This window comes from Rosa rugosa, chromosome 5 (genome assembly GCF_958449725.1).
Source record: "Rosa rugosa chromosome 5, drRosRugo1.1, whole genome shotgun sequence".
NCBI classification, from domain to species: domain Eukaryota; kingdom Viridiplantae; phylum Streptophyta; class Magnoliopsida; order Rosales; family Rosaceae; genus Rosa; species Rosa rugosa.
This window is the reverse complement of record NC_084824.1, coordinates 12,340,005-12,355,432: the sequence shown is the minus strand read 5'-3', so window position 1 is coordinate 12,355,432 and position 15,428 is coordinate 12,340,005. Positions and strand designations below refer to the sequence as shown.

At 37.7% G+C, this 15,428-nt stretch overlaps 2 protein-coding genes across 2 annotated transcripts; both read right to left on the bottom strand.

The window, feature by feature from the left end:
• Positions 1-151: 151 nt before the first annotated feature.
• Positions 152-4,579, bottom strand: LOC133710451 (U-box domain-containing protein 43-like). The gene is made up of 4 exons (XM_062136517.1): positions 4,170-4,579; positions 2,374-3,714; positions 1,976-2,273; positions 152-1,889 (listed from the first exon to the last, which is right to left on the bottom strand). The coding sequence occupies exons 2-4, from the start codon at positions 3,598-3,600 to the stop codon at positions 325-327; spliced, it is 3,090 nt and encodes a 1,029-aa protein (XP_061992501.1). The 5' UTR covers positions 3,601-3,714; positions 4,170-4,579; the 3' UTR covers positions 152-324.
• Positions 4,580-6,103: 1,524 nt separating this feature from the next.
• LOC133707762 (ethylene-responsive transcription factor LEP-like) lies at positions 6,104-7,168 on the bottom strand. The gene has a single exon (XM_062133252.1). The coding sequence runs from the start codon at positions 7,058-7,060 to the stop codon at positions 6,248-6,250; it is 813 nt and encodes a 270-aa protein (XP_061989236.1). The 5' UTR covers positions 7,061-7,168; the 3' UTR covers positions 6,104-6,247.
• Between the last annotated feature and the right edge of the window lie 8,260 nt (positions 7,169-15,428).

Sequence of the window (15,428 nt, the reverse complement as noted above, 5' to 3'; positions counted from 1 at the left end):
TCGAATTGAATAATGTCGATGATATACCCGCAGCATCGCGCGGGCTATGTCGCTAGTTTATGGCTAAAGCCTAACTTTAGAATTTCTATTTGCTTTGAGTATTCTATACTTTAGTTGATCTTCATACTGGGCAGCTGCTGCACAAGAAAAAAATGGCGGAAGAATCAAATCGGTGGTATTATACATGTATCTACAATCTGCCCCCGATCACTGTCTGTATGTGTCAAGAAGCTCGCATCTTGGGATAGAAATTCTCCCATTAGGATTTGCTTGGGGGTGCTGTAAGAAGCTCTTCCTCTAGCATCAACCATGTTAACTAAGAGATTAGAAGTATGAGGACTGCTCTGGGATGATTCCCATCTGCCTAAGTACCAAAGCTGCTTTTTTCTTAAGGTCATCATCGCTGAGAAATTGGATGAGGATCCTCTCAAACCTCTGCATTACCGGTACACTGATCTTTGTATATAAAAGGATCTTCTGAAAGAGGTCTAAGGCTTTGGTTTTGGCAGATACAGATCCCTTGTCCAAGACGTGTAGAATGGCAGCCACACCCTGGCTCTCCACGATCGCAGCAGTTGATTGTGATCGTGTGCTGTGATCGATAAGCATTGTTTCAAGTGCCATTAGAGCTGCCTCTGCCACACCCGACTCTGTGTCACTCAAAGTCATCACAAGTGGCCTCACCGCATCAGCCTTGACCAGGCAGAAGGTATCTCTTGGTGAACAAGCATCACCGTGAACAGAACATGAACTGAAATTATGTGACGATGCTGGGCAGCACCACATACTGGTGACATGCTTGAGAAAGAAGGGCATGGAGGGCTTGGTTTGTGGTGCCATGATGGTTTCATCAGAGAATGACCGGCTGGTGGAGAGGGATAGCTGGGCAAGTGCAGTTGCTGTTCTCCGCTTAGCTAGTGAGCTGCCCCGTGTCAGTACACGAACTAGTGATGGGTATAGTTCAAGCTTTCCCAACTGCCTCTGAAGATCGGGTTTGGAGGGTTCTGTGTAGCGTAACAGGGCTGCTAGAGCATTCTCCAGTAGAGATGTGCCTTGGTCGGAAGATCCTATGTTCCCACTAATTTCGTCATCCATGCTGCAAATTACCCCATAAATGGCTTTCAGCGCATCCGATTTTCGGAGTATCTCATCAATGCAACTATCATTCTGAGGAAGCTGGCTGATAATTCCTGCAGCAGCAGACCTTTCTTCGGTATCTGGTGAATTAACGAGGATGGTTGCTAGGTTGGTAATGGCTGTTTCTTTTTCAGGTGACGTTGGTAGTGGAACTCCATCAGGATGACCTTCGGATATGCAATATATAAGTTTCATGACCCACCTTCTCACCTCAGGATGGTCGCTGTAAAGGGATGAAAAGAGCTGAGCAATTGCATCGTTGTCTGTTCGTATTAAATCACGGGCTATCTCTGATTTAGAGCTTAGCTCAACCAGTAGGTGTAAAAACTGAATCTTGGTTTGATCTTCGGCACTGGTCATAATCTCTAACAGCAGACTAACATTGTGCTTGGATTGCAGTTCTTGCAAGCCCTGATATTTTGGTTGCTCAAATTGCTCACTATCTCCAATCAGTTTAGCCAGAATCTCCGCAGCTCCTTGTTTCAAGTGCAGATCAAACTTGTTAAATGAGATGAGACCAAGCAAATGTGGTATAGTTACAGCATCTTCCAGAAGGCGCTCTACAATCCTGTGGTGTGCTACAAGTTTCTTGATACATTTTAGGCAAGCTGATTTGGATGCTGGGGAGCTGGAAGAGAGCATCTGAATTAGATTGTGGATGAATTGCTGTTCTCTTAAGTCATCAATGTTATTCTCCTTCAGTTGTATATTTACCAAGGCTGCAGCCATCAGTGTTCTGGTTTCTCCAGCCGCTGCAAAATGAGACAAAAGGGGATGGTTATGTGTGCAAGAATAGAAAGGTACACAATTTATGATTGACGTCAAGCATATCATTTACCATCGTTGAAGCGAGCTACAAAAGGTTGGAAGTGTCCTGCTTCAGCCATCTTGACAACAAAATGGACATTGGAGGAGAGGTTCTGAAGCACCTTACTAGCTTTTTGAGACACATCTGGGTTACTTATATGGAGTAAAGAAACCACAAGGGGAATACAATCTTTTGTATTTCCCATCTTTTCTGCAAGGCTTTCCTTTTCAGACAACTCCACCAAGACTCCGAGGGCATGGCATTCATTTCCACCTTTACAGATATGCTTCACTATTCTGCGAATGCCTCCTGCTATGACAATAGCTTCCTGGAAGTCGAAGCAACAAGACCACATACATTTAGAATAGATTAAACAATGAAATGGATTTGGGATAAGCAACAAGATATCTTTTTTTTTTCCTTTTTACCTTCTGATCATCATTGTATTTGGCTAGATAGTACAGGCATTTTAATGCTGCACCAGCATTTACCCTATCATCTTTTAAGATTTCCACCAACTTTTTCGCAAGCCCTTCCTCTGCAGCTTTGGTCACATATCTGGGCCTTTCCAGGAAAAGTTGCAGATCCTCCAAGGCCTTGTCCTGTTGTGAATGCTCACTGGATTTGATTCTAGGCACTGCAGCTTGGAATTTTAAGTCCATGTCTCTCTCATTCCATTCTTCTATAGAGTTTCGAAGCAAAAGGTTAGGAGTGAGCTCTAAAGATGAAAGCTCCTGTCTGCAGGTGGGGCAGTTCCTCTCTCCTCGTCTGAAGTGTTCCTGAATCGCCTCCCTCTCAAAGCTGTGGCCACAGTGAATTGCTACTGGGTCTGTCATCATCTTGTTGCACAACTGGCATATGAATGAACCAATCGGGTATAGTTGGTGGTGAGTAGAAGCTGTTTCCTCATCAACTGGCCTTGTAACGACTTCAGTACTGTAAAGGAACTCAATCAGTTGAGATAGCTGAAGCGCCTCTGCCTGCTTTTTTTGAGCTTCCATCTCTTCTTTCTCTTGCTTCAGAAGTGCCAACTCATTTTGGACCAAGGATGCATTTGGCCTAGCACCAACAGCTTTGGCAATCTTCTCCAGGAGCTTTTTAGCATTCTCTCTATTCTTCGTATTTTCTGATATTGAAGTCTCCATCTCTGAAGCAATTTTTTCTGTTGCAGCTGCTGACCTGAATTCCATTGATCCCAGATTGTTGATGATCTGGCTAGTCATAGTATTCAAGTTCAGTGCAGTATCAAGATTGACAAGCTGAAATGTGGAGATAGTCTTGGCAATATCTTTAGCTACATCCTCCATCTGCAAGAGAATTGAGTGAGATTTAAGCAAGAGACGGAGGCGGCTTCCACATTTGTAATCCTTGATGATCTTGCTTGCTTTCTTCAACTGCTGGTTCAATGTTGTCAGTGCAGCTCTCGTGGACTCTAAACCAAGTGCATTTTCAACCTTCTGGGCATTTAAGCTGCTAAGGAGGATATTCAGCTCAGAAATGCTCCTGGAGAACTCCAAAAAGCTGTCCTTTTCAAACAACATATCCCTTGTTTCGCTAACAAGCCCCATGGTCTGAAACGCCACCTTATTCCATAATTCTTGTAGTACTGCAATTCCAACATCCTCCATTCCGATACTGAAGTCCAGTCCAGACATTTTCTAGTATCTGCTAAATGTATGATATCTATTCCAAGTGTCACTAGGTTCTCATTATGTCAGTCAATTCCGACATAGCCCCCACACAGGTTTATTGGTATCAGACGAGCAATCCTACAAGTATGAAGTAATTTATATAAGAACTCGGAGAGTAAATCCAATGCACTACATTGATCTTTCATCAAAGTCTGTCTATATGGTCAACTTAAACAAGATATAAGGTGCACTGCAAAACAATTATAATGACAAACTGAATAGTAATGGCTGTTGGCAAAACCCATAATCTGCCTAAAATCTAAAATAAGCTCCAGACCAGACTCTAATCTACTCTAATGTGCTTCTTATTTACCTTTTAGTATTCTTTTTGGTCGATTTGTATTAATGGGTTCTCCATATATCCTTCATCCACACAAATCATATCTTACATCACATTTACCAGAATTTAGACAGTATATTCATGCATGTATATAATTGAAAACTTCAAGTTCAGAAACACACTAGTTAAACAAAGCCCAAAATACTACTGCACAAATTAAAAGAGAGAGAAATTTCCAAAGTGAGTTCCTGACCTCATTTGTAGACCAAATTTATCACACTGGAAATTGATATTCCCAGTTGTATCTTTCAAATTCCTCTTCAAGCCCTCTGTTTGAGTTCTTCACACTAGGGCAAGGAGATGGAAGATTACTACTCTGAACTCTTTAGTTTCATCAACCAAACTGCAAGAGAGCTAAGCTTTGGTTTTTGACAAGGTAAGAAGAAGGAAGAAGTGAAACAAGAAACGTCAAGTTGAAGACTTTGATAGTCCTACTGGTCCTTCTATTTTGTATTTATTATTATAGCCCCGGTTGAATTTTTCTCACACTCGTAACAATCAAAAGAAAAGCACAAAAATTTCATTATCATTTACTCAAACATTAAAAACCCAAGAAGCTTAAACACTGCAGCTTCATATTTGGTCTTTAGTTTGACTTGACCCCAGTGCAATTACGTACGAATAAGTTATAGCTTAAGAAAGTGATTAAGAAGTCGTCAAAATCAGAATGTGAAAGCTGGAGCTTGCATTTGCTTTGAAATTTCATGGGCAAGACTGATTCCAATGTCATTGTGATTCATATTAAACTTACATTTTCCAATTGCCGTGTTTGCGTCTCTGCGGTGGCAACGACGACGACTGCGACATATGAACATCGGAATGCTTCGTCACTCTGTTGGGAATTGGGAGTTGAGAGCTACCTTTCTTTTGAGTACGTGTTTTACTTTTGAGTTTTGACCAAGACTGAGGAACACCAGGACGTCAGTCTTTCTTTCGCTTGACGCATTTGCCGGCCATTAGGGGCAGCCAATCGATTGTAAATAGACAAAATCAATAAGTATGTTTCTCCAAACAAGAAAATCGATGAATCTGAATTTACCATACCAAGCACAAGAGTGAATAAATGAATGTTCGAATATTTGCGTGACTACACATTACTGAATTGAGTCACCGAAAAACAAAATATATATACATAGTCTAAACTCTCAGAGCAACATACTCTCATGCCGAAAGTTTCGAGAAATTGAGGGTGTGCTATCCAAGTGATCGCTTTGAGTCCCCTAATACAACTTCAAAGAGCAAAAAATAACACCGGCTAATGCACGCAATTGTAGTACTAGTTGCTACGTGCACAACCGAAGAATAAATTGAATTTCTCATAGTTCCACAAGCAAAAAATAAATAAATAATTACTAATTTAGTAGAATATCACCAACATTTTGTTGATTTGTTTGTACTTACTTCTTTCTCATTGCTTTTAAGTTGCATGTTAGGTTACCACATAGGGTAGGGGAAAAAGTCTAGGTTTGTATAGTAAAATCCTAAAAAGTCATTCCTTATATGCGAGTTGCACAGTCGATTTGTGCACAAGCGACATGGGTTATTTTATAATTGGACAATATGTTTGCAAATGTAGTACTAGTTGCTACAACACAATTGAAGAATAAATTGAATTTTTCGTAGTTCGACAAACAGTTGTACAAGCACAAACAAAAAATTACTGATTTAGTAGAATACCACCAAAATTTTGTTGATTTGTTTGTACTTTTTTCTTTCTCACTACTTTTTTGTTGCATGTTAGGCTACCACATAGGGTAGGGAAAAAAGTTTAGATTTTTTTATTATAAAATCCTCTAAAGTCATTCTTTATATGCGAGTTGCACAGTCGATTTGTGCACAAATGACATGGGTTATCTTATTGGACAATATATTTGCAGTTTAGAATGAATATTCAAGATTTTAAAATATCAGAAATGAGAAATCCAAATCCTCTTTGTACATAGGAGACCATGTATAGCTTGATTCTAGTTGGTTGTCTTTTACCCATAGTTCCATGCATGAAAACGTGCGCTAAATAAACATTTTCTCGTACTATCAAAGTTTCAAATAAAAAGAAATATTACTAACCAAAGATCAACATTTCCATTTTCAAAGAGGCTCAAATTCTCGAAATATATATGATGGCCATATCCAGTACAAACTATCAAGGCGCCATTGCCTTTAGGGTTTAGGCTTTAGCCCAGCACAAAACAAAGCAAGTGAGAGATATTAAGAAAACAAAATAGCACACTTAGAAGATTAGACGACTAGTGATTGAAAAGTAACAAGAAGTTAATAAAAATAGGCAGATGATGAGCCTAGATCAAACCCATCGATACCGGAATCCGAAACCGGTGGCATGCTCCCAAAGAGTGGGCTGTGCTGCACAAACTCATTCGAGTCAAAACCCATGTATGACCCACTGGCCAAGGAATCAAACCCATGTGTGGTAGTAGGCTCCGAGAACCCATAAAAGTCCGAGCCCATAACTTCCCCAGGCCCATAACCAGTGGAGGAAACACTTGGAGGCAAAGGTGGCAGCTCATTGTCATGAGACCCGGCTCCATCACCAACACCACAACCCGAACCGGGTCCGTAAGAGCCATAGGACCCGCCGGAAAAGGGGTAGGCATCAAACGGGTCCTGAGTGAAAAATGGCTGCTGCTGCTGCTGGCCGTTGTTGTGGGTGGTGATCATCTGCGTTTGGGGTTGGGGCGGGGCGGTGAAGAAGGCTGACATGTCGCGCTGAGATTCGTCCGGTGAGATAATGGAGGTGACGGACGAGCCGTGAGGCATGTCGGAGTAGACAAAGTTGGTTCTGGCTTTGGAGCCGCGCATGGAGCGGGCGGCTCGGTCGTAGGCCAAGGCAGCTTCCTCAGCTGTGTCGAAGGTTCCGAGCCAATGCCTTTCCTTGGTGGAAGGGTCTCTTATTTCGGCGGCGTATCGGCCCCACGGCCTCCTCCTCACTCCGAGGAACCTCGTCTCCTGCTGTTGTTGCTGCTGTGGTTGCTGGTTCTGTTGTTGTTGCGGTTTTTTCTTAGACTTTGAGGAAGTGGGGGAGGGAGAGTTGCCGCCTTTTGACGATGAGTTGCTGAAGTACTCCATGGAGAGGGAGAGGGAGGTTGCAGTTAGTAAGTGACTGGGTTTGATGAAAAAGAAAGGTTGGGTTGGAGAAAAGGACAGTAGTCTTAGTTTGGTTTGTCTGGAATTGGATAGAGCAGTAGTAGTGAGGGAATGATTGTAGGCTGTTGCATGTTAGGGGTTTAAATAGCAGATTTATCTACAAATTAATTTTGATTAATTAGATTATTGTGTGTGTTAATAATTACCAGAGTTGCCCTTGAGGTGAGAAATTAAGTATAATTTCGGATTCTCAACAAATGATGAGCAATCTCATGAGTCACTGCATGAAATTATTGGGGCCATTTTCTGTGCGCGACATCATAAACTCATGCCATAACCGAATCATCCATGGCTGAGGCACCCTGGCCTGTCACCTCTTCTGTTGCTGCTGCTGTAATCTCCTCCTCCATCGTTTATTTAATTTGCAAGACGAAAACCCTACCTCGCAGCTAGAACCCTAAACAGCAAAATTCCTGTTCATCCTTTTGATGTTGGTATGCGCTTATCTTTCTAGCGTACACAAATTTATACTAATTAACATATTTTAAGTAAATGACAAATAAATTTGCGAACTCAGCTGAAATGAAACACATATAGCGATAACTATATGAGTCTGTAACGCTCGCTCCAAAACTGTCTTTTAATATGAAACCCTAAAATAAATACGCCATTTATTCTTAAAACCTAAATTATAACATGTTTGAAAACAAATTATCACAATGTCAACAAAGGAAGTAAAAAATCATCAGCACAGGATCTTATTCCTTTTTTTGCAAATTCTTGATTAGATTTGCGATCTATGGAACTAGAGATCCGAGTATTACAATATTAGTAGTTCATGTTTACATATGGAGGATGCATGATTGGCAACTAATTGCCATTATTATTAAGTGGGTGATTCAATATATAACTTTTTGCAAGCTTATGTTGTTAATTATGAAGTTCATTATAATTTGGACTAAATAGTAGGTACTGACCAAAAGTTCTGAGCATCATATCTAACCTAAAGTTTGCTCGCATGTGACCTTGAGAGGAAGAGAGAAGTCTAAGCAGTTGAATATATGATCATCATATACTAATTAATCAATTAAATCATAGATTATTGTGGTACTAATCAAATCACCGGTATATTATGAGCATGCACGCGTCAGAAAAGCTTTAATCCAAAACCCGAAAAGCTCTGCATTTTGCAAAAGACTAACCTGCACCATATGATTGCTCAGTACATGAAAAATCTAATTATCATTCATTCCCATATGATCATTCAATTGTCAGTACCCATCATTGGTCATCCCTATGCAATTATATGTACAGGCATTTTAATACCACCTTTATCATTTCGAGCATATTCTCTAATCACCATATGCATGGTACATGCACTAATCAATTTTTTTTGAAAATTGACCGAGTTTTATGCATATGTATTTTTTATAACAGTTCTAATTAATTAGAATACAATCTCGGAAACTCAAAAGAATAGAAATCTCGTATTAAAAAATAAGTGTTTATATGCTTTTAGGATTATATACACTTACACTGTAAAAATTTAACTAAACTGATATTGTCAGTTAGTAATTTTTATAACGGTTCTAATTAGAAAACTATCTCGGAAACTCAAAAGAATAGAAATCTCGTATTAAAAAAATAAGTGTTTGTATTCTTTTAGGATCATATACACTTACGCTATTGTTAGTTAGATGTATCAACATATTGATTATATGATGATATATTTATGATTAATTTATGGAAAAGAAAATAAAGATAGTTTCTCTCATTCAACATTATTTATGTCAATTAAATTACTCAACAAATCTTAATGGCACGCCATTTGATATTTATCTTAAATAGTTCAGGATTTAGGACCAAACAAACATGAATTGCTTTAGAGTTTTTTCATATCTTCTATATGAGCTTATGGGCTAGAACGTAGGATTACTCAGATGATGAATGTTATGATATCTCTTAGAAATGACTCGCAATATATAATCTTGCTATTCGATTAGACATTTCGCTCTAAAATATGATATGATAGGATAATATTACCTATATATAATAGGGAAACAAACGTATAGATTATCATGTTACTCTTATACAATGCATATGGAGACTTTTACGTACTTGGAACACATTGGGGAATATAATTATCTCAGCCACGTGCATCCAATTTTGAGCTTAATATAATGATATGTTCCACACCCCCTTTCCCAACTTTCAAACCAAAAGGCTTCGTTTTCTAACTTGTTTAATTCCATGGAAATGGCTTTTTCCTCTTTTATTTTTTTTGCTGAATTTTGGAGCGTCCTTTGTTGCTCATGAATATGAACATATAGACCTCCAAATGAGGGAAAGCCATGTTGGGTTGCATGTGAGTGAGGGACACAAAGGGCAAGCTTTTTTGAAGAAAACAATCACTAGAAAGACCTACTTAATAAACAAACTACTAGATATTAGAGGGGTTTTGTTAATTTTACATTTATCAAGCTAAGCTAGTGAGACTTGACCCAAATGGAGGACCCCATGCATTACTAATTGGCCTTTCGGTACACAGTATATGTAAATTCACTTTTTAAGACATAGTTTAGTGCATGTAATTATTGTAATTTTCAACTTAATTGATTCCAATTTAAGACCAATGCTGGCCTGTGGATAACGAAAACTAGAAAGAAAGGTACTAAATTTTCATACCTTAATGAACACATATAGTCAGCTGACTGTAAATTATTGAAGGTGGTAGTTCAGATCCACGCATACTCTAGTCTTCTATCTTATCCTTTCAAATACATTTTGAGAAGTTCTTAATTGTAACTTCTGCTAATTGCAATGAACTTTAATCTTAAATAAGACCATCATTGTGCGAAGAACACTCACCACAATCACACAAATACCATATGAGTGTTTGTAATTCAGTGATATTGAGCATTCCATTCAAATCTGAAATCTCTTTCCTTTGCATGGCCTTAATTAATGTAACCAAAAAGACACACATATGAAGTAAATATGTACATACAAACCCATTTAATAGATACTTCTAGGCTATATTTTCATTTCCAAACAATTAAAGTCTTCCCGCCAATAGTACACTGGAACTATCTAGAATCAGAATTCTGATACCATGCATGTTAAACATGATCGACTAAAATCGTAAAATTTATATGGTAAGAGAAACTGACATCAACTATGTGAAACGCTCACTACAATCATATTTATACACTTTTACTAATTACTATTTTCCTAAACCAGTAAACCCTAAGGTCATATTTGTATGTATATATATATATATACACACACACTGCTAAGGACGTCCTTACCTAGCCTTAGGTTCGGATTTCCGGTTTTCACCCACTTTCCGATCACATTTTCATATCTTACCCGTTCAGTTTTTAGGTCCTAATGTATAGATCACCTCTGCAAATTTTCAGCCAATTTGGTGATCGTTAAGGCATCAAAAACTGCAATTTACCATTATAAATACGAACGGTTCCGGTTCGACAGATTCGGTCCGTTCGTGTAAATTGCAGTTTTGGATGCCTTAACGATCACTAATTTGGCTGAAATTTTGCAGAGGTACCTAAACCTTAGGTAAGGACATCCTTACTTGAGAAAAAACCTATATCAGTCCGGCTACACTAAGGACGTCCTTACCTAGCCTTAGGTACGGATTTCCGGTTTTCACCCACTTTCCGAATACATTTTCACATCTTAACCGTTCATTTTTTAGGTCCTAATGTATAGATCACCTCTGCAAATTTTTAGCCAATTTGGTGATCGTTAAGGCATCAAAAACTGAAATTTACCATTATAAATACGAACGGTTCCGGTTCGACAGATTCGGTCCGTTCGTGTAAATTACAGTTTTGGATGCCTTAACGATGACCAATTTGGCTGAAATTTTGCAGAGGTGATCTATACATTAGGACCTAAAAACTGAACGGTTAAGATGTGAAAATGTGATCGAAAAGTGGGTGAAAACACCAAATCCGTACCTAAACCTTAGGTAAGGACATCCTTACCTGAGAAAAATCCTATATATATATATATATATATATATATATATATATATATATATATATATATAACCTACTTAATTAATTACCTAACATGCTGAACGATCATGATCAACAAAGTGATCAAAAGCTCCAAGTAGAGCTAGAAATTGGTCCTTGGTGATGGACAGAACTCTGAATTTAAGTAGGTGGGTCTATTGATATTGGCCATACAAGGCTTTATTGGTGATTTAGTAGCAGCATTATTCAAAGATATCAAGCATTAAGAATCTAACAGTGTATCCTTTTTAGACATTTGGCAAATTTTATTCTATGTGGTGCTATTTGACTGAGATATATATGATCTCCATTGACTCATGACTGACATATAGCTTCATATCAATTCCATTCCAATTAAACAACTCACTAATTCAGACAGATAGAAAGAAGGAGATTCTCTACATAGTAACTTTCTCCAATCTGAAATCGATGGTTTTGTGAAGACAATATTTACAGTCTAGTGAGTATCAATAATCCTAGGCTAAGCTACATGCCTACATGGTCTTAAACTAACAGATGTCGTTTTCGCAATCATTAGTGAAATCATCAAGAATTCCAGGCACGAAAGACCAACCCATGTGATAAGCATTTTGTGAGAATATATCACAGTAAACCTGTGTTATTACTGTTCAGTTTTAGGGTTTAGATATCAAAGTGTAATGATATTAGGGTTTAGATATCAAAGTCTTCATTGCTATATTGACATGTATCCGATACTGCGTGTGTGCTTAGATTTGTCTGCATGTGTAGAACATACCAACTAGCTAGCTACATATTGATTTAGTGATAATATCTTTAGTCTTGATGATTTTTTGAAGATCAAGAATTATTTGATAAAACCTCAAGTAAAATAAAAATGGAATCCTATAACACAATTTATACAATTTATAATATTTCACGTCATGCATCTGCAATTTGTAAATTCAATATTACGGATAAGATCATATTTGCACACAAAAATGTGTCACATAAATATAGAAAAGAAAATATGTTATATACGAGGTATTAATAAATTTAAAAATTAAAATATTTTGCATCGTAAAATGTAAATTGTCCGCATGACGTTGTATACTCCCACCAAAACAACCACAACTATCAACTAGCTAGATACGATATCCCGGCCTCTTCTTCAGTTATAGTTAACTTTGTATGATTTCTGGGGAGAGCCATGCTCATCTCTGCAACCAGGCTAACATACTTTTCGCTGTTCGATCGAGAGGGGTTTCAGGTTTCCACTAGTGCAAGGTTCAAGTTCCAGTTGAATGATACTCCAAGATTCTACTTGGCAATTAATCTTACAAAAAAGTCTCCTTGGCGCATCATAACTTGAAGATGTATTTGGCTAGCTCGACAAGCAAACTTGAACACATGCATACGCCTTAAAAAGATCTTAGTCACTCTGTTGTTGGAAGTTGATACTAGAACAACGGACTCCCCCTTAGTGCCCTTTTGTATTGATGTAGTTATTTTCCCCAATTAAAGAAAAACAATGGGTTCTTGACCAAAAGCACCAAAATGAGGCAAAGTTATCCCATGTACCCTAGCAACAGATTTTTATTCCCTGTTACCCAATTTAACGTAGAAAGACAATTTTGCCTTCAGTTAAATTAATAAACTACAAATATGCCTACGATCTCTCTCTCCTCCGATCTGAAACTCTCTCTCTCTCCACCTCCGGCAGGCGTCGATTCGCTCCCCGATCTCCAACTCCAGCGCGGTTCGACCTCTCGCCCAGATTCCGCTGCAACTCGCCGGTGAGCTCGACCGCGTCCAACTGTTGTCGCTCTGACAACGACGATCAGACGACGTCGTCGATGGCCTCCTAAACGACTCGCCGGCGCGGGTCGAATTTTGCCCAGATTCTGCTGCAGCTCGCCCAAGCTCGGCCGACGCTGACAACGACGGCCACACGACGTCTTCGATGGCCTCCTGGACGCCGCCGGTGCTTGACCCAGTCTATGGCAGAGGAGATTTGTGATTGGGTGCCCAAATCAATTTCTAGCTTATTCACGTCGATGAGCTGTGGCTTGTTGGTAAATTATAATTCCAACATTGTAAAGGTCATGAGTTTGATTCTCACTGACATCTGTAAGGGTGGGGTGGGGTGGGCTAAGGGTTTTTTTTAAATAAATAAATAAATAAAAAATCTAGCTTTTTTTTTTTTTAAGTAACGGGACAAAAGGAAAGAAAAAAAAAGTTTTGAATGTCTATTGCCCCCTAATAGACGTCTATTACCCCTCTATTGGAGGGCAATAGACGGCTATTGGGGGGCAATAGACGTTTTGAATTGATGTAATCTCCTTGTTTTTTTTTTTTCTGTAATCAAAGTTTTATTTGTCTAAATTTAGGGAGATTAGTTCTCATTCTGGCAACTGAAAGTCCTATTGGGGGGCAATATATGGCTGATAGTCGTCTATTGGGGGCAATAGACCTCTATTAGATTAGGGGGCAATAGAGGTCTATTGGGGGCAAAAAAATTCCGGTGAGATTTTCAACAAATTCCGGTGGGCGGCAGCTAGTGACCGGACTCCGGCAGCCGGTGACCGGGCTCCGGCGAAGTCTCCCATGGTTTCTCTCTCTTCCATTTTCTCTCTCTCTTTCTCTCTCTCTCTAAGTATAACAAAGGGGTGAGGGTAAAATGGTATTAAAAAAAAATTAAAAACAAAAAAAAAATCTTAATGGGGTATTAGGGAAGACCTCCTTAGGGGGGTGTATTGTATATGGAATTAGTGGAACTTTTAAAGAAATCTATGGAATTTAAAAGTCTGGGTGTATTCAATATAGACTTTTAACAGTCCATGAAAGTCTTGAGGTATTCAATTAGGATTTTTAAAGACTTCATGAATTCCACCAAAATCTAGGGGTATTCAATTAGGACTTTTAAAAATGAATAAAAGTACAGAGGTATTCAAAATATCATTCATACTTATGAAATTAGAAAATCATGGATAATCATGGACTTTGTAGTGTTAACTATACATATCAAACTCCAATAATTTTCCAGCCTCCAGACCAAAGATTTCAAAAAGTCTATCAAAGTTTCCTCTTCAAAAAAAAAATTGTTCTTCTCTCTACGCACGAAGAAGTTTGTCCTTCATCATCTCTCTTTCTTAATTTTTTGTCTTTTCTCAAATCTTTTATGATATCAACCTTTTTTGATACCCAACATGTTCATTGTAGTTGTTGAATGTGATTTTTTTTTTTTTTTTTTTTTTTTTTCAATTGTGATACTTCGAACCCTAATAGCAATAAAAATGATTTATGAAACCCTAAAACTCAAATATTGTGGTCTAACCCTAAGACCCTGAACCATACTAAATTTTATCGTATTAATTAATTATTCTCATTAATTTGAATTTATATTATGCTTCAAAAAAAGGTTGAACAATTGAATTTCAATTGATTGATTATAGATCAAGACATTGACCAATATTGTTACAATATATGTTAATCGGCAAAAACAAAATTGATGAGAATAATTAACCATAAACATCAAGTGATCTATATTGTATATTTATGTTGTTGGGAGATTAGGAATGAGAACAAACTCGCTAGACAGACTAACAATCATTTATTTGAGTCAATTTCTATTAGAAGATACTTGAGCATTGAAGAGACAACAAGTTATTATTTTATTTTGTGTTTGGGCTGCATTTGTTTTTTTTTTTTTTTAATATTTTGTACATCCTAGGAAATCTGTAGAAGTCATTCATAATATAGTATATAGATTTTCATGAATCAATAAAAGTCTGTTGCTAAAATCAATGATTTTAAGAAATACATAACAGTCTATCAATTTTTTAAAGAGTTTGTGGACTTTTCAAAAAGTCTGTCATTTAAAAAAAGTCTGCATAAATCCTAATACAATACACCCCCCTTAGAGTGTTTTGGGTAAGAGGGAATTAAAAAAACTTAATGGGGTAAGTGGGAAAAAAAATTCTAAAAATGGGGTAAATGGACAAAAACCCAAAAACAAAATATAAACCTTCCTAGTCCAAATAGGAGAAACAATATAATGGTAATAATAACAATACTTAAAATGGTAATAATAACATCACTTAAATAATGGTAATTATCTATCATACCAAATGGTAATAAAAGCTATACTTACTTTCTTAATTAGTAAGTACAAGAGTTTTTTTTTTTTTTTTTTGGAAAAAGTAAGTACAAGAGTTAAGAAGAGATCAAATTAAGGAAACAACTCGGTCTAATCTTCTTGATCAAAGAAACCAAGTTGATGAATAGTACTTTGACGATAGAAAAAGTACCAAAAGTCAAGAAAACTCAAACAAGGGCCAAAGCATTTG